The sequence below is a fragment of the Kogia breviceps genome, chromosome 15 (genome assembly GCF_026419965.1).
Source record: "Kogia breviceps isolate mKogBre1 chromosome 15, mKogBre1 haplotype 1, whole genome shotgun sequence".
NCBI classification, from domain to species: Eukaryota; Metazoa; Chordata; class Mammalia; order Artiodactyla; family Physeteridae; genus Kogia; species Kogia breviceps.
The window spans coordinates 75,103,247-75,122,657 of NC_081324.1; the positions used below are offsets into that span (position 1 = coordinate 75,103,247).

The following is a 19,411-nucleotide window of genomic DNA, read 5'->3' on the forward strand; positions in this document are numbered from 1 at the left end:
CTCCTTTTTCCTCTATAAAATAATGTTCCTCTTCTTTTTTTTTTTTTTTTTTTTTTTTGCGGGACGCGGGCCTCTCACTGCTGTGGCCTCTCCCGTTGCGGAGCACAGGCTCCGGACGCGCGGGCTCAGCGGCCATGGCTCACGGGCCCAGCCGCTCCGCGGCACGTGGGATTTTCCCGGACCGGGGCACGAACCCGCGTTCTCTGTATCGGCAGGCAGACTCTCAACCACTGCGCCACCAGGGAAGCCCCTGTTCCTCTTCTTTGTTTATTGGACTTGCCTATGGCTTTTGCTATAGCCTGCTTATCCCAAATTGAAATTCTCTGCTGTTCCCGAATAAAGCCATTTTGCTGGTAAAATTACTGGCTGTTTTACTTTTGAGGTTAATAGAACGAATAGGTTTTATAGATCTAGATTTAGAGAAAGATTTGTTTTAAGGAATCGGCTTGTGCCATTGCAGGGGCCAGCAAGTCCAAATTCTGCAGGGTAGGCTGGCCGGCTGGAAACCCAGGGAAGCATCTGCTGGTGGAGTTCCCTCTTCCTTGGGGGAGATCAGGCTTTTTTCTTTTTCCTTTTTAATTTATATTTTTGGCTGCTCTCGGTCCTTGTTGCTGCTCGCAGGCTTTCTCTAGTTGCGGCGAGCAGGGGCTACTCTTCATTGTGGTGCACGGGGTTCTCATTGTGGTGGCTCCTCTTGTTGCGGAGGACAGGCTCTAGGCGCACGGGCTCAGTAGTTGCAGCATGCAGGCTCAGTAGTTGCAGCACGCAGGCTCTAGAGCGCAGGCTCAGTAGTGTGGCTCATGGGCTTAGTTGCTCTGCGGCATGTGGGATCTTCGTGGACCAGGGCTCAAAGCCGTGTCCCCTACATTGGCAGGCAGATTCTTAACCACTGCGCCACCAAGGAAGTCCCCAGGCTTTTTTCTATTCATGCCTCCACCTGATTGGATGAGGCCCACCCACATTATAGAGAGTAATCTGCTTTCCTTGAAGTTTACTGATTTAAATGTTGATCTCATCTCAAAAATACCTTCAAAAAAAGATCTAGAAGACTGTTTGACCAAATATCTGAGTACCGTGGTCCTAGCCAAGTTGACACAAAATTAATCATCACGACAGAGAAGGTGGTCTGCTTCTGTCCCACCTTGGAGATGTTTGCCTCCTGTGTTACAGAGGAAGCCAGTGGGAGCTGCCTGGGAGTTTCATTTTCATGTTCCTGGACACAAGAGTTGCACATCTGTCTCCCCACTGGCCTGTGTGCTCCTGGGCCTGTTTTCCTTCCTTGCTGGGTGGGGTAAGTGCCCGATGAAACCTGGCAGGTGTCCATGTGTGTGCTGAGGAACTGGGCACACAGACACAGACCTCTTGGGACCTGTGTTTGCTCGGTGGCAGAACTAAAACCCGAGTGGCTGAGCCCTTGCCTTGCTGTGTGTCCCTGAACAAGTCAGCGCCCTCTCTGGGTCTCTTTCTCCTCGCTGTTCTCATTAACTCTGAGTTCCCAGGCCATTGGGAACAGGGAGAAGGCGAAAGAGTCTCAAAAGATGACCTCTGGGAAAATAATCTAAAAAAACTATATATAGATATAACTGAATCACTTTGCTGTATACCTGAAACTAACACAACATTGTAAATCAGCTATACTTCAATTTAAAAAAAAAGAAAAAAGATGACCTTTGGCCCCCTATGAAGTTATTTGCTTAACAAACACTTTACAGCTCTAGCCATGTGCCAGGTCCTGTTCTAAGCACTTTGCAAGTCTTTAATCCTTGCATTAAACCTGTGAGACAGGTACCATTGTTATCCCCATTTTATAGATGGGGAAATCAAGGCACAGAAAGGACTGGCAATGTGCTCAAGGACGCAGATGTCGCATGTATCAAGCCCTCATAGTCCAGCTCCAGAGGCTGCATGTTTAACCACAAGTATTCCTTGAGAGCTGTTGAAAGGCTGATCATCACAGCTTGGGGGAGGGCAAAACCCTGGACTGAGGCAGCCGGTGAGTTTCCTTTTCCCAGACTTGAGTTTCGGTTTCAGTCTCCCGGCACAGGAGTTCCTCATTCTCTTCTGCCTCCAGCTCTGCCATTAGCTGTCATCTCAGCAGCCAGCCAGAGCAATGGGAAACTGGGAGTCCCATCTCTACGAATGGCCTGCCCAGAAACTGGGTGAGTTTATCCAGGACAACCTGAGGCCCTTTGAAGTCTGTCAGAAACAGATCGACCAGACCGTGGACACCATCTGTGCAGTCCTGCAGGAAGCTGAGCAGTTCCCCCTGGTGACCAGTGTGGCCAAAGTGAGTAGAAGGCTGGGGTCAGGGCTTCTGGGACCCAGAAGGCAGAGCAACTTGCTGCTGAGCGCCTACCATGTGCCGGGCCCTGGGCACACAAGACATCGTCTTGTCTAGCCCCACACTCGAGTGAGATGGTGGGATATGGTGTAGAGTTTAGGAGTACAGGTTGGGGAGCTGGTTCTACCCCTTACTACTGTGTGACCCAGGGCAGGTTGCTTAACCTCTCTGTGCCTCAGTGTCTGAATTTGTAAAATGGGAGAGAAATAATACTCATTGCAAAGTGTTATGAGGCTTAAGCACATAATGTTCTTGCACAGGGTTGGTACAAAGTTAGTGCAGTAAATTAGCTGTGGTTACTTTTATTGTTTTTATCCTCCCCATTTTACAGAGGAGTAAACTGAGTCTGCAAGACTTCAGTAAATCTACCCACGGATGCTCTGTATCTTCTCAACAGCAAGGGGTGGGGAGCTCTCATCAGTTAGAAATGTTTGGTGCTATGGGCACAAATCCCAGGGTTGAGGCTGAAGGTTCTGGACCTTTGGGGAAGAAAGGGTGCTGGGAAGGGGCCAGGACCCTAGGGTGGGGAGGGGCTTATGGATGCCCACCAGAAACGCCATGCTCTCCAGCACCGGCATCCTGCTTCTCTGTAGTCACAGCGCTTTCTGGCCTCTGCCCTTACACACACCCACTAGCCCTAGCAGTAAAGATAGCTGGACACTTGGCGTCTCCTGCCTTGGCCCAGATGAGGAAACTGAAGCGTGGAGAAGTTATTTAATAGTTGGCATCCGACCTGGGATTTTAAGCTCAGGTAATCTGTTTGGGAGCATGTACCCTTAACCACTATACCATCCTCCCTCTCAATACTGTTAACTTTTTTCTGATTAAAATAGTAATAATACACACAAAAAGTGCACAGCTCTAAGTGTACAGCCTGCTGGATTGCCGCAAACAACATACATGTGTAACCTACACCCAGATCAAGGAATAAAATATTCCCAGCCCCGACCCAAGAACCCCTGAACCCCCCATCCAGTCGCTACCCCCAACCCCAGGCAACCATTCTCGTGACTTCTGACAGCATAGCATAGATTAGTTTTGCCTATTTTTAAACTTTGTATAGAGTGACCAACCATCCCAGTTTGCCTGTGACTGAAGGGTTTTCTGGGACATGGGCCTCTTGGTGCTAAAACTGAGCATGTCCAGGGTAAACCAGACAGGTTGGTCACCCTGTATGAAAGAAATCATGCACTGTGTGGCTTCAGTGTGTGGGTTCTTTTGACCCATCTGTTGACGAAATTTATGTTGTTGTGTGCAGCTGTTGTTTATCATTTCATTGCTGTCATGTGCTCCCTGTATGAATACACCACACTTGTCCATTCTACTGCTGATGGCCATTCGAGTTGCCTCCAGTTTGGGGCTTGTAGGAAGAGTGCTGCTGTGGGACTTCCCTGGTGGCGCAGTGGTTGAGAATCCGCCTGCCAATGCAGGGGACTTGGGTTCGAGCCCCGGTCCGGGAAGATCCCACATGCCGCGGAGCAACGAAGCCCGTGTGCCACAACTACTGAGCCTGTGCTCTAGAGCCCGTGAGCCACGACTACTGAGCCCGTGAGCCACAATTACTGAGCCCGTGTGCCACAACTACTGAAGCCCATGCGCCTAGAGCGTGTGCTGCACAACGAGAGGAGCCACCGCAATGAGAAGCTGGTGCACCACAACGAAGAGTAGCCCCCGTTCGCCGCAACTGGAGAAAGCCCGCGGGCAGCAACGAAGACCAAACACAGCCAAAAATAATAAATAAATAATACAAAAAATAAATTTATTTTTTTTTAAAGTGATGCTATGGGCATCCTGATTCCGTTCTTTGGGTGGACAAATGAACATCTGTCACTCCGCTTTTAGACTATGTTGACATTTGGGGCTTTTGCTTGAGGTGAGAAAGATTTCTGCCTGTCGGGGTGCCCTGCGACCCCAAAGCGTTCAGAGTCTCACATCCACTTCTCTGTTGCTGGCAGGGTGGCTCCTATGGCCGGAGAACGGTCTTGAGGGGCAACTCCGATGGTACCCTCGTCATCTTCATCGATGGCCTTGAAAAATTCCAGGATCAGAAGAAAAGCCAGCATGACCTCCTCAGCAGAATCTGGGCACAGCTGAAACGCTGTGAGCGCACGATGAAGCTGGCAGCCAAGATGGAGACCCAGAGCATCGGTGGCAAGCTCTCCATCCAGCTGTCCACAAAAGAGCAGAGCATCACTTTTGAGGTGCTGCCTGCGTTCAACGCTCTGGGTGAGCCCCCCTGGGTGTGTGGTGGGGGGTGGAGGTTCGGGTCTCGAGGGGCTTGTCAAGAGAGCAAAGCCAGAAAAAGGGGTGGTAGATAGCCTGGCAGCTGAATAAATACCACTGGTGCTTTCCAAAATGATGGACTGTAGACTTTCTTTCCCTCCTTCCTTTCTTTCTTTCTCTCTCTCTTTCTTTCCCTCTCCCTCTTTCTCTTTATCCCTCTCTTCCTTCCTTCCTTTCTTTCTTTCTTCCTTCCTTTTCTTTCTTTCTTTCCTTTCTTTTCTCACTGTGAGGCATGCAGGATCTTAGTTCCCCTACCAGGGATGGAACCTGCACCCCCTGCAGTGGAAGTGCGGAGTCTTAACCACCGGACCACCAGGAAAGTCCCGAGAGACCGTTGACTTTCAAAAGAGGAGATTCCTCCTGCCCTGAGCTTACTGCCTTCTGTATAATTTCTCCCTTACTTCCTAGTTGACTTTGGAGGAAATGTTCTAGACTCAGGAGTAGAGCATCTCAAACTGTGACATGCACACAAATCACCTGAGAAACTTGTTAAAATGCAGGTTCTGATTCAGGAGATTGGGGTCCAGGATTCTATATTTCTAACCAGAGCCATGATATTGCTGCTGTTCTGCGGACTACACTGGAGGATTTAGACTAGAATAAATGCTGGTTAGAGGTAGAGGATTGGGCAAACATCTGGGGAAAGTTCAGCTGGAACAGGTGTTTGGAATGTGCCTCTAATCAGGTCAACATCAAGGCAAAGATCTTCCATGGGCAACTGTTTGAATGGATAGACGGTTGGATGGATGGATGGATGGTTGACTAGATGGATGGACGGTTGATTGAATGGGTAAGACTAAGCATAGTCACGGCTTAGTCTCAAGCATAGGTACATGTATTATCACAAACTTAAATACCAGAGCTGGAATTCAACCCCTCATTAAACAAGTGAGGAAGCAGAATGAAATGAATGTGTCCAGGGCCACACAGCCAGTTACTGACAGAACTAGAATAAAAGCCCAGGTCTTTTAAGCCCCAGGCCCAGTGCCTTCAAGGTGGACACACACACACACACACACACACACACACACACACACACACACACCCTGATGACTTACGTTCACAGAAAGGTGACCTAGTGCAGAGAAAAATGCACCAGTTTGCAAGGTAGGCAGCCTTGAATTCTCATCCTGGTCTTACTACTAACCCACTTTTGCCAACTGTAAGATCAAGGCTAGAAACAGCTAACTTGCAGGACCTTTAGGATCATAAGGGTTGAGTATACGTGCCTGACTCAAAGGAAGGCTGGAGTCAAGGTGAAGAGACAGAGTGTGACTCAGAATTCCTAGGAAATCCTATGTTCTGTCCTCTGGCTCAGGGCACGGTGGCTGGAGATTAGGCCAGAGCGCCCTCTGCTGGCTGCACTCCATCTCGCAAAGAATGATGTGAGAACGAGAAATCAGCTCTTCCTCACATGTAGTACCGAGAAGCTGCCACCAGATGGCGGCAGAGCTACACATTCCAAACAGATAACCTTTCCTAGACGGAAACAATAATGGTCACTTTCTGAGAAAAGTAAACTACTGAGAAATTTTTAAATTACTTTCTTTACTAAATATTATACTAACTACATTTTATTATATAGCAGGACAAGCCACCCCTCACCTTTTATGCAAATGCACCAGTCCTCTTACAGATGAAGCAGTGAACATGTGCTACCAAACCACATCCAGCCTTCTTTGTGGGCTCACCAAGGCCAGGTTCCATGAAAACCAAGTTCTGTTTCTGTTTCATACCAGGCTTAAGTGAGAAGCCCAGCCTCTGCACCTATCGAGAGCTCAAAAGATGCTTGGATATGGTGAAAGCCAGCCCCGGTGAGTTCTCAATCTGCTTTACTGAACTCCAGGAGAAGTTTTTTAGCAACCATCCCAGCAAGCTGAAGGATTTGATCCTCTTGTTAAAGTACTGGTGTCAAAAGGTAAACTTCAAATTGCATGTCTATTGCTATCATCCGTTTCCCTTTTACTGAGATAATTCACGTTGGGTAAAGTACAACAATGTTAAGAATACAGCTCAGGGATTTCCTGGTGGTCCAATGGTTAAGATGCTGCCCTTGCAGTGCAGGGGGTGCTGGTTTGAACCCTGGTGGGAGAACTAAGATCCCACATGCCATGTGGGCAAAGAAAAAAAAAAAGAATACAGCTCAATGTGTTTTTATAGCCTTTCAGGCAACACCTAGATCAAAATAGGGCACATTTCCTGCGCTCCAGCAGGATGTCCACTCCCAGTCTATACTCCCCTCAAACAAACCACTATACTAACATCTGTTACCACAAATTAGTTTTGCTTGTTTTTAAACTTGATGTCAATGGAATCATACTGCATGCACTTCGTGTTTGCCATCTTTTGCTCAATATTATGCCTGAGAGATTTGTCCGTGTTGTTGCAGGGAGTAGTGGTTCTTCATTGTTTTGTATTATTCCATTGCATTAATGCACTGTACATGGATGCATTTTACTGCTGAGGGACATATGGGTCGTTCCCAAATTGGGGTTATTATGAATTAGGTTACAGTGGATATTCCCCTACATGTCCTTTTGTGAATTTAAGCAGTCATTCCTCTTGGGTAAATATGCAGGAGTGAGACTGCTGTGCTATAAGGTATACTTTATATATGTATGTGTGTGTATATATGTGTGTATATATATATATGTACACATATATACACACACATATACCTTATATATATACACACATTGTACATATATACATTATACATACCTCATCTGTGTATATATACATATATGAATATATATGTATATGTGTATACATATACACATGGCATATATGAATAAATTTGTGGAATATATATATATATATATATATATATGCACAACTTTAGTAAATACACCCAAATGGTTGCACCAAATCACACTCCTGTCAGCAGGTGCATGACAATTTCAGATGCTCCACATTCTTATCAACACTTGCTATTGTCAGTCCCTCGAATTTTAGCCATGATATCATTTCAATCATTGACAGGGGACAGTGACTTCCTATAGACTTCTAGTTTCTTTTTTTTTTTTTTTTTTTTTGCTGGACGCGGACGCGGGCCTCTCACCGTTGTGGCCTCTCCCGTTGCGGAGCACAGGCTCCGGACGCGCAGGCTCAGCGGCCGTGGCTCACGGGCCCAGCCGCTCCACGGCACATGGGATCTTCCCGGACCGGGACACGAACCCGCGTCCCCCGCATCGGCAGGCGGACTCCCAACCACTGCGCCACCAGGGAAGCCCCAGACTTCTAGTTTCTTGATTTCAGACCCCTGGCATGGGCGGAACTGGGTTCCAAATGATCTGCTACACTTTTCTCCTTCCGCAGTGCCAGGAAAAGCTGAAGGATTCATCCCTGCTGCCCCTGTATGCGCTGGAGCTGCTCACGGTCTATGCCTGGGAACAGGGCTGTGGAGCAGAAGACTTTGATATAGCTGAAGGTGTCAGGACTGTTCTGGAGCTTATCAGAAAGCAGGAGCAGCTGTGTGTCTATTGGACAGTCAACTACAACTTTGAGGATAATACCGTCCGCAACATCCTGCTGGGCCACCTCCGATCCCCGAGGTACCAAGCTTCCCACGGCCCTCTCTGCTTACCTCTTTATCTACATGCCAGGCTTTACCCCCTTCGAATGAGGGTGCATCCCTGTCTTTCCCAGCCAAGGATGCACCGAAAGGACGCCAGCAGCAGTGGGTAGGGAGGCAGAGAGAGGTCTGTCTGAAAGAGGGACGCTTCGATGCCTTTCACATTCTAAACCATGGTCACATTTTGTCCCCCAAAGCAAACACTTCCCCTCATAGAAGGAAGGGGCAAAGAGAGGAGGGGGTCAGCAGAAAGAGGAGACCATTTTATTAGGTTATGAATGGAACATGTCTGTAAAGCAGAGAACACTAGACACAGAGAGGCTAGACATCTTAGGCGGAGCACTTCAGCAATTGGGAGGAACTGCAGGAGGTAAAATCCAGGCTTCCAGACATCCAGTCCAGGCCTCTTTCCCCCAAGATGATTTCTTCTCCCAACTGATTTTTTTTTAATCAAATTAATAGGCCAGTAATCTTGGATCCAACTGACCCAACCAGTAATGTGAGCAAAGATTACACCTGCTGGCAGCTGCTAAAACAAGAAGCTCAAACCTGGTTATCTTCTCTCAGGCCGAACGAGTCACCTGGACTGTCCTGGAATGTTCTGGTGAGAGGGCTTTCCAATATAGCACGTGTCCTGCTGCAGGCAGGGCCCTCCCGATACTCAGACTGCAGTCTTATCCAAGATCACCGTGAGTTGCATTCCCAGAGGTGCCATGGCAAAGCACCATGCACTGGTGGCTTAAAGCAACAGAACTTTTCTCTTTCACAGTTTTGGGGGCCTAGAGATCCGAGATCCAGATGTTGACAGGGCCGCGCTCCCTCTGGAGGCTCCAGGGAAAAGTCCTTCCTCACCTCTTCAAGCTTCTGCTGGTCGTTAGCAGTCCGTGGCTTGTGACAGCAACACTCCAATCTCTGCCTCTGTTGTCACATGGCCTTCTCTTGTGTGTGTGTGTCTTCACAATGTCCTCCCTCCAGGCATGTCTGTCTCTGTGTCTCTCTCCTCTTCTTATAAGGACACCAGTCGTACTGGATTAGGACCCACAGTAATGACCTCGTCTTAACTTGATTACCTGTTTGCAAAGACCCTATTTCCATATAAGGTCACACCCATAGGGCCTAGAGGTTGGGACTTCAACATATCTTTTAGGGGGACACAATTCAGTCTATCACACACCATTAGGGACCTCCCCTTCCATTAAAATGATAGTCAAGTGCAAAATTGAACAAAGAGAAAAGGCAGGAACCTGCAGATGAGAGATTTCAACTAGTTTCTGCAAGAGAGAAAGCGGGTGAGAAGGTGGTGACAGATGAAATGGAGCAGAGCCCAGGAGACGTGGGTGGCTGTCACCCCTGCAGATGCTGGGACAACCTCTGAGCTCTACTGAAGAAGGTGTTGGGGGCGAGAGCGAGAAGCGAGGCTGCAAATGCGAGAACTAACAAAGGGCCAGGTGCATTGGTTTTTCCCCTCCCATCCCCCAAAAGAGAAGCACATCTATCAACACAAATTTGATCATATCTGCAAAGTCCCATTTTCCATATAGGGTAACATAGTCATAGAGCAGGACGTGGACTTTGTGTGGCGGTTGGGGGACATCACTGTTCTCCCTCCCACTAGCAAGAAGTAAACTGCCTCTGCAGACTGAGGCCGGCCCAGAGCATGCGGAACAGGGAAGAGAAGATGCTCAGGTGAGGTGTCATGACCTGTGGCCCACGGAGCATGTCCCATCTGATGTTTTCTACTGAAGAGGAGAGAACTTCACTTTTATGCAGGTGTCAGACCCCATTTAGACATCAGAATATGGTTTCCTTCCAGAAGTGACCACAGGTACAAAGGAGTGAGCAGGTCCCACCCTCCACGGTCCCATTGGATTAGAGAGCAGGCAACTGTCCCTTCAGACTGAACACACAGCCCCTCTGACTCCAGGACAGCCCAGTCTTCAACACACTTAGAGGGAACAGCCTCCCCTGGGGTGGAGGGCTAAATAGTGTCCCGCAAGAGTCACGTCCACCCGGATCCTCAGAATGTGGCCTTCTTTGGAAGTAGGGTCTTTGCAGGTATCACCAGTTAAGAGGTCATCCTGGATCAGCGTGGACCCTGAATCCAATGACTGGTGCCCTTATAAGAAGACACACAGGGACACGGCCACAGAAGGGAGAAAGCCACGCGACAGCAGAGGCAGGGGTCAGCGTGATGCAGCCACAAGACAAGGCCATGGACTGCCAGAAGCTAGAAGACGCAAGGAAGGATTTCCCCGAGAGCCTCTGGGGGGAGCCTGACCCTGCCTACGCTTGCATCGCCGACGTCTAGAAACGCGGTTTGTTACGGCAGTTCAGGGAAACCAATCCACCTGGGCACGGCGTGTTTAACAGAGGCTGGTAGAACCTTGAAAAGGGGATCATGTGATCATCAGAAGTCAAAAATACCTACAATAAATGGGAAAAATAAGGAAGGAACAGAGCAGAACGAGAAGCCATGTGTGGATGATCCCAGAACAGAAAGTGGAAACTAGACAGTAATTGGGAGCCAGGTCTTCACAGACCTGTCGAGAGGAGGTTCCAGGTCCCTTCTAGAGGGTAAGAGGAACATGCAGGAGACGTTCTGTTTCGGGGGGATCTTGGGCACCACCCGAAACTCTCAGGTACGCTCTTGGCATATGTCAATGCAAGAACTCAGGGTGACAAAGGTACCAGCGGGGGAGCTGGGAGCAGGAGGGAGAGATGGGAGAGCAGAGCAGGCAGGGGAGGAAGCGGGGGTGGGGGACAGGCGGCTGGCCGGGGGGTCTCACTGTGGGCTCCTTCCGCAGCCTGCACCGCTCTACGTGACCCCAGGCCATCTTCTAGATAAGTTCATCAAGGACTTTCTCCAGCCCAACCGGACTTTCCTAGATCAGATCAAGAAAGCTGTTGACGTCATCTGTAAGTTCCTTAAAGAAAATTGCTTTCGACATTCAACGACAAAGTGTCAGAAGATTGTCAAGGTGAGCAATGGCCTTTCTCTTTGTCATTGGCGGGGACTAAGCCGCTCCTGTAACTCTGCAATGCTTCTGAGCACTGGAAATGTGAGGACAAAGGATGAGGGAGGGAAGCTGGGGAGACGGGCAGCTAGGACCCCGGTTTGCAGTGGACAGTGATAGACTTTTGGGGGGCGCACACTGTGCGGCCTGCCTGCGGCACCCTAGTTCCCCGACCAGGGATGGAGCCCGGCCCGTGGCAGTGAACGTGCCATAGACTTCCGATTCTCTGTTAACCTCCGAGAGCTGCTGGCAACACTTGCCGGTGCTTGGCTTGTAGGGCATCACTCCAGCCTCTGCCTCCCTCCCCGTTCCCCCCCCCAGCCACCCCCCCACCCCCACCCCCGCCTTCCCTCTGGGTCTTTCTTCTCTTCCCTTCTAAGAACACTTGTCATGGGATTTAGAGCCCGCAGATCCCTAACTTAATTACGTCTATGAAGACCCTTTCTCCAAATGACATCACATTTACACATGTTGCCAGCAGACATCTCTTTTGGGGGGGCCACCATTTAAACCACAGCAGATTCTAAGCTCCATGTGTATTAAACCAAAAGGTGACAGTCTTCCTAGTTTCCTGTCATCCCATCAACTGAGCTAGAGATTCAGCAGATGGGGCCGTTCTTGTCCCAGACGCCAAGGTCACGCGCTGACACACTTGCCTCCGTCTGTTGGCCACCGACCAGATAACTGTGTGTCCAGGGTCACAAGAAGGGAGGGAGGAAAGTGCTGACCTGTGAGCAGAAACATTTGCCGTGATGCAAATAACAGATCTGTGTTCTTGCTGCCCTGGGACGGGTCTGGGCACCAGCACCGACGTCCCATGCACCACGAGTAAAATGTCTCACGAGGTTAATTTGAGGGCAAACAAGACTGGCTGTGTTCATGGTCAGTGAACCATTGTTGAAGCACTCATTTTGTCCTCTCCTTCCCCAGCCTCTCATTAACATGATAGTAAATAGATAAGAAATGTTAATGACACATCAAAGAAGAGAATAGGAAGAGAGCCTTTGGCCCATAAGAAGTTGCTCTTTCTATCTTCCCGAAGTTGGTTGCAAGAAAGAGTTGTCTGCTGAGCTGATGGGGGAGGTGCCACCTGGAGGAGGTAGGGAGGGGCTGTGGCCCGGGAGACCAGCTGCGTGAATGAAGTGGCATCGACCAGGGATTAATTGAGCATCTGTGTACAGGAAGCTCCACTCCCTCCCCTCGCCACCAAGCTGTGGCATTGAGAGAGCTCCGTGTGACGCTGGCTCCTCCCTGACTCCCCCTCAAAGAGGCCCGTCAGCTAAGGAGCTGTGCCTTCAGGGAGAACTTCACAAAACACACAGAATGAACCTGTGTGCCTACCTAAGCTGCCCCGTGCAGAGCTCGGCAAGCCAGGGCCAGCGAGCTAGAGTGTTTTTACATTTTTACATAGTTAAAGAAGAAGGAGAAGAAGGGAGAGGAGGAAGAGAAAGAGGAAAAGGAGGAGGACGGGGAGGAGAAAAGTGAGGAGGGGGAAGTCGAAACTTATGTGGCAGAGACACACGTAGCCCACAAAGCCTAAAATACGTATCATCTAATGCTTTACAGAAAGTTTGCCAGCCCCTGCATCTAAATGATGAATATTCATCCAATGGTCACCAGATTTCAGGAGGGAAGAGATGACATCAGGCTTGCCTTTAGTTTGATTTATTTCAGGTCACAGCAATTCAAATAAAGCTACATACTCTTTTTTGTTTGTTTGTCCAGTATACTGTAAATGGACATCTTGAGGACTATATTTCATAAGATCAAGTATGCAAAGGGCTCTATAGAATGTCTAACAGAGCACATTCAGCTGATATTAATACAGTGCCTTGCGTTTAAAATTTGCTCATTGCATATTGATTCATTCGAATTTTGTTTTATCTAGGGGGAAAATTTTGAATTCTCACTATTAGTTGAGGATTTTTTTCTCACTATGGTGTCTTTTTAAAATTTATTTATGTTTATTGAAGTATAGTTGCTGTACAATATTATATAAGTTACAGGTGTACAGTATAGTGATTCACAATTTTTAAAGGTTATACTCCATTTATAGTTATTGTAAAATATTGGCTATATACCGCATGTTGTACAATATAACCTGGTAGCTTATTTTATTGCTAATAGCTTATACCTCTTATGCCCTCCACCCCTGCAGTGCCCCTCCCCACTTCCCTCTCCCCCCTGTAACCACTAGTTTGTTCTCCGTGTCTGTGAGTCTGTAAAGCTACCTACGTCTTTACCAGAAATGTTTAGGAAGTTGACTTGAGAAGCAGGTCATTTATAACTAGCCCATCCATTGTTTGTGGGCAAATTCACACATCAAATGGCATGAGATGAGCCACCTTTGGAACCCGATGATTCTATTTGTTTGGAAAACGAAACACTCTGCTTTGGAATCAGCCCTAACTGGAGACTCCAACTTGGCACTGCTCCTGGCAACCTCATTAGTTAGCCCAACGGGCGCCAGCCCATGGGGGTGAGGGCTCAAGCTCTAGAAAATGCTGTACCTCGATTTGCCTTTCTTCCCTAGGGGGGGTCAACCGCCAAAGGCACGGCTCTGAAGACTGGCTCCGATGCCGACCTTGTTGTGTTCACGGACTCGCTGAAAAGCTACACCTCCCAAAAAAACGAGAGATGCAACATCATCAAGGAAATCCATAAGCAGCTGGAAGCCTGTCAGCAGGAGAAGGATTTTGAAGTGAAGTTTGAGATTTCCAAATGGAAGGCTCCCCGGGTGCTGAGTTTCACTCTGAAATCCAAAGTCCTCAACGAAAGTGTTGACTTTGACGTGCTGCCTGCATTTAATGCCCTAGGTAAGACTCCTAAGATTTGAGCTTCTGGAAGAGGAAAAGAGGGATTCTGGTGTGATGGGGGCGGGGCGGGGGGGGGGGGGAAGAGGAGGGAAAGTCACGTGACTTACTAATCGGACCTGGTCCAGTGCCCCAACAGGTGGCATTCATAATGACAGCAATACCTTACACCTGTAGACATTTTCATTCTCGTTTATTTTATCCCTACGAGGGCCAGACCCACATCTTATACTCCCATGGTGTCATTCACAACATCTATCAAAGAATGGGGTACATGGGAATTCAGTACACATTTATAGATAAAATGCCTCAAGTATTAGGGAAGGAAATGAAAAAACAGACTGTGGGAGAAATGCTGAGGCAAAGACAGGAAATCTGGGTGTTCGCCTTTAATCTTAGGCAAAAACTCCTTTAGAAATTCAGTTCGTGAGTGCCAGATACACAATGGTGTATTGAAAGGAACCAAGGCTGTTTCAGGCATTTTCCAAATCAAAATCAAGAAGGCGCTGGTACCTTCCCTCTGAATGGTTCTTAGGGTCTTTAGAGAGGAAATGACAGTGTATAGATAGGGGTCAGCTAACGTTTTAAATAAGAGGCAAGATAGCAAACATTTTCAGCTTTAAGGACCATAAGGTATCTGTCACAACTGCTCAACTGTGCCTTTGTAGCTTGAAAACAGCCATAGACGATACATTAATAAGTGGGTGTGACTGTGTTTCGATGAAACTTTATTTACAGAAATAAGCAGGCGGCCAGATTTAGCCTGGGGGCCACAGTTTGCAAACTTCAGATCAGCACTGTCCAGAAGGCCTTTCTGGGATAACGAAAATGTCCTATATCTGTGTTCTGTATCTATTGACAGCTTGAAATGTTGCTAGTATGAGTAAGGAACTAAATTTTTCATTTGATTTTCCTTTAACGAGTTTGAATGCAAATAGCCACCTGATGGCTATTTGATGGTTACCCTATTGGACAGTGCAGGTCTAGATAATGCTTTAATAATAAATACCACCTATACTCATGTAAACCATGTAATTTTTAATATCTCATTACTCTGGAGCTGCCCCCGATATCTTAGACATCAGTAATTCACATACACTAATAGAGTTCAAAATAATTTCCCAGAATTAAATTACAGTTGTCAACAGTGTTTTGAAATCTGTTACTTTCCATACAGATTAAAGCATAATGAAAATTTCTTCCCCACGTTAGGTGAACTGCAGTCTGGCTGTACACCCAGCCCCAGGATCTATGCTGACCTCATCAGTTTGCATAAATCCTCAGACGCCCTGGGGGGAGAATTTTCTACCTGTTTCACAGAGCTACAGCGCAATTTCGTTTGCTCCCGGCCCACCAAACTGAAGGATTTAATTCGCCTGGTGAAGCACTGGTACAAATGGGTATGACAGCTCTTGTCCTGGTCATCTGGTTATTATTTTTATCAGTACTCTGCGACCATGGAAGCAGCACTTAACAGGTGTTCACAGTCTCCCATGCTGGGGACTGGACCACATTACAGAATCTTCCCACGCCTAGCCCTGAGTATCTTTGTGGAGTTCCCATCTCTCACCCCCTAGAGATGGGTCAGGTGTAAGCATCTCCTACCAACAAAGCTGCTACACATGTTTATTTTGCTTTTGCTCTGACACCCGAAGAATTCTGCAGGAATCCAAGTTATCGTGCCTCCAAAGGGCAGATGAAGTTGGGATTTTCATGCCTACACGTCACCAGCATGGCTTATCTGCTGCTGGGTGTCCATAATAAATAGGCACAGATGCTACCTCTTGGAAGGCAGGTTGAAGCAACAGGCAGCACCAGGGGCCTCATTTTCTATACTGCTTCGCCTCCTTTCCCTTCCATCAGTCTTGCTCACAGGGTCGTTTCCTGAGTATTTTCTTGACAGCAGACACCCAGCACGATAGCAGCTCTTTCAGGAGATGTCTCCTTTCTGTGTCCAGCTTCCTGAAACCCGAGGAGACTGAACCCTGGGGTTTCCACGTCTACACCCAGCCCCAGGGTGCTCAGAGGCTCAGGGCTGCAGGGTGACCTTGAGCAAGTCACTTCACTTCCCCGTGACTTCATCATGGCGACCTCTGCCCGCTGTGTAGGAATGTTGGGGGATCAGGAAGGAATGACGTCGGTGGAACGTCTGGCCCCATAATTAGCACACAGTGGGTCTTTAGTAAATGGTACTACGTTATAACTCTAGGAGGTCACATAAAGCCAAAGCACAACAAGGAAGTCTGCGTGGGCTGCCTTTAAGCTGCAAAGTGACCCTTCCCAGACCAGTCCCAGCACTGCGGCTCAAGACTCGGGTGCCCTCCTGCGGCCCCAGCAGTCCTTCGTGTGCACCCTCTACGGCTCTTGCTACGCTCATTTCGCCTTCCTGCTTTAACCAGTGTTGTCTGATGTTTCCACTCTTCCCTCAGTGTGGAAGCAAACTGAAGCAAAAGGGGTCTCTGCCCCCCAAATATGCCTTGGAGCTGCTCACCATCTATGCCTGGGAGCAGGGCAGCGGAGTGCAGGATTTTAACATGGCTGAAGGTTTCCGGACGGTCCTGGAGTTGGTCACAAAATATCAGCATCTCTGTGTCTTCTGGATGGTCAACTACAACTTTGATGATGAGATTGTGAGGAACTTCCTCCTGACCCAGATCCAGAGAAAAAGGTGCCCCAAACCCCAGCCCCCTCCATTTCTTAACCTGATTCCCTCCAACGCTATTTTGGTGACCTGAATTCACCTCCCACGGGGTCCTGATCCATTATTCCTCATATGAAACTGAGAAGGGAGCGTGCTGAGCATCAGAGCCGCCCACAGTCTCCAGGGTTAAAATCCCAGGGAGGCAGGAGAAATGTCATCCGGGAGGAATAAAGAAGGAAGGACCAAGGTACCAGGTCCCTGAGTTGCTTTCATCTTTCTAGGTCAGAAGGAAAAGCATGGATTCATTAGCAGGTCTAAAAGGTGTGGAAGTTGGAAGTGTGTTCCTGAGAAATAATGTTATTATTCGCTGCCGGTGTATCCTGCAGGCTGTTTATTAGATCAGGTTTTATCTTCCCTTTCTAACCTCCATCCCACAAATCCTTTATCCTTCAGGAATAGGAAGGAATCTTAGTGTATCCACTCAGCACCAGCAGCAGGGAACCAAAACAGTGGCAGCAAAAGAAAAGAGAGAAAAGAAAGAAACATCAAGAAAGAATAGAGGAGAAAAAAAAAAAAGACAACAAGATACCATGGCTTGCCTACCACGGGTGTGACCTACTTGACAGTAGAGTTGATTAAATGATACATTATATTTCAGTTGCCCTAGCGTGGAGAGAAGTTTATAGAATGCCTTCATGTGTATAATAACAAACAGCTTCCAAAACTTTTGTGAAAAATATGACTTAATTCTAGGAAATCACTTTGAACTGTCTTGGTACATTTGAATACAGACATCTAAGCTAGAAAGACACATTGTTTTATTACGAAGAGTAGAATGGGCCCCCAATTCTGAGGCCACTGGTTCTAAAAAACATGCATCTAATGACTTCTAATCTCTCGTTTAGGCCTGTGATCTTGGACCCAGCCGATCCTACTGGCGACGTGGGTGGAGGGGACCGTTGGTGTTGGCATCTTCTAGCAAAAGAAGCTACTGAATGGTTGTCGTCTCTCTGTTTCAAAGATGGGTCGGGTTGTCCCATACAATCGTGGAAAGTGCCAGTAAGAATCATCTAAAGGAAGTGTCATCTGGAGATTACCCTTTAATCAAAGAGCTTCCCTGCTGTAGCAACTTGGGATTCACTCAGCCACAGATAACAGATAGCCCAACCCAGGCGCTGAAACGATTGGGTTTTTTCTTCCCATAACAAGAAATCCTAAGGCAGGCAATCTAGGACTCACACAACAGCTCCATTAGACTTTCCCCAGGAGCAGATAATCTCCACCGTGGCACTTGGTATTCGGGGCTGGATAGTTAGTTCTTCGCGGTAGGGGCTGTCTTGGGTAGTGTAAGATGTTGGGCTACATCCCTGGTCTCTACCCACCAGATGCTGCAGTAGCACCACCCCCGAGTGCAACAACCAAAAATGCCTCCAGACATGACCAGGGTCCCCTGGGGCACACTCATCCCCAGCTCTTCCTGGCTCCACCCCCTTTAGTCGTTCATTTGAGTCTTCATGGCACTGAGAGTGGCTATTGCACCTCCAGGAGGCGGGTTCATGGTCAGGTTGGAGGAACAGAAAGGGGGAGGGTACCCACCCAGGGTATCTTATTAGAAGCCTCATCCAGCAAACTCTCTTACGTTTCAAGTTGCAGCTACCTGTAACTTAACAGTGGCTCCCAAAAGGGGGGTGTAAACAGCGGTGGATGGCAGTTGGGTAGCCAGCCAAGAGTGCCTGCCGCCCCGTCCAAAGCTCCACCGCCAACCGAGATACCTGCCACCAGCTATACTTGGTTCCCCCATCAGGTTCTCTGTCAACAAGTACCCAAAATTGTCCCTGGTGATAGTTACCTTCTCAGATACACTTCCTTCTTTCTTTTTGCTTTTTTTTTTTGTCTCTTTCAACCAATGGTTCTAACTGCTTGGATATGTATTATTCTTGCACATATATTTCTTTCTTTCTAGACAGTGCAGTCACCAGGAAGTTGTGGAGCAGCAATACATTCTATAGTCAGTGAGATGCACTTATTCAGAAGATGTAGATTCCTGGAATAATAACGCTGGAAGAAACTTCTAGAGACCATCAGGCAATTGCTTTCTTTTTTCTGGTTAATAAACTACAAAATTTACAAACCCAAGCCTGAATGAATGGTATTACTGTACTCCGTCATATTATCTTTATTGGTATAACATAGTCGCCATAGATAGATAGATAGATAGATGATAGATAGATAGATGATAGATAGATAGATGATAGATAGATATAGATAGATAGGTAGATAGGTAGATAGATGATAGATAGGTAGATAGATAGATAGATATCAGCAGTTGTTTTATATATATATATAATATATTATACATGTATATATATATAACTGTTGTCATTTCCTTCTGAGCCTACCTTTTCTCCCCCATCCATGAGTATCTTCTTGCCAAATATAAAGGCTTTATCCTCTGGCTTAGCTTCCAAGATACTTGAAGATATAAGTGCTTTAACCTCATATATCCACTTAAAGTTTCATTACTGCCACATATACCAACTTGCTTGTCATATAAGAAAGAATAGATCTGGTCTTTTCTCCAGTTCCAAGCTTCAAAAAACCCTTGGAATTTCCTGATAGGGTGTATTTTGTACTCATAAGGAGCCTCTTCCAACCCTCCCTGAGTTACGCTAACGAGTTGTGTGTCCTTAGATAGTTTCGAAGGATGGGTTGCCCATGCCAGAAATGCCAAGTGTGTGATGAGAG

General features: G+C 47.5%; 1 protein-coding gene across 2 annotated transcripts; it reads left to right on the plus strand.

Moving 5' to 3' along the window:
* The first annotated feature begins 1,964 nt into the window (after positions 1-1,964).
* On the plus strand, positions 1,965-18,802 carry OAS2 (2'-5'-oligoadenylate synthetase 2). Of its 2 annotated transcripts, XM_067014827.1 has the most exons (12): positions 1,965-1,993; positions 2,072-2,287; positions 4,297-4,567; positions 6,364-6,542; positions 7,943-8,178; positions 8,661-8,802; positions 11,003-11,176; positions 13,746-14,028; positions 15,238-15,425; positions 16,455-16,693; positions 17,572-17,725; positions 18,630-18,802. In XM_067014827.1, the coding sequence occupies exons 2-12, from the start codon at positions 2,111-2,113 to the stop codon at positions 18,717-18,719; spliced, it is 2,133 nt and encodes a 710-aa protein (XP_066870928.1). In that variant the 5' UTR covers positions 1,965-1,993; positions 2,072-2,110; the 3' UTR covers positions 18,720-18,802. The 2 variants fall into 2 exon arrangements, with proteins under 2 accessions (XP_066870928.1, XP_058896513.1); XM_059040530.2 differs by lacking the exon at positions 1,965-1,993 and having other exon boundaries at positions 2,002-2,287.
* Positions 18,803-19,411: the final 609 nt, after the last annotated feature.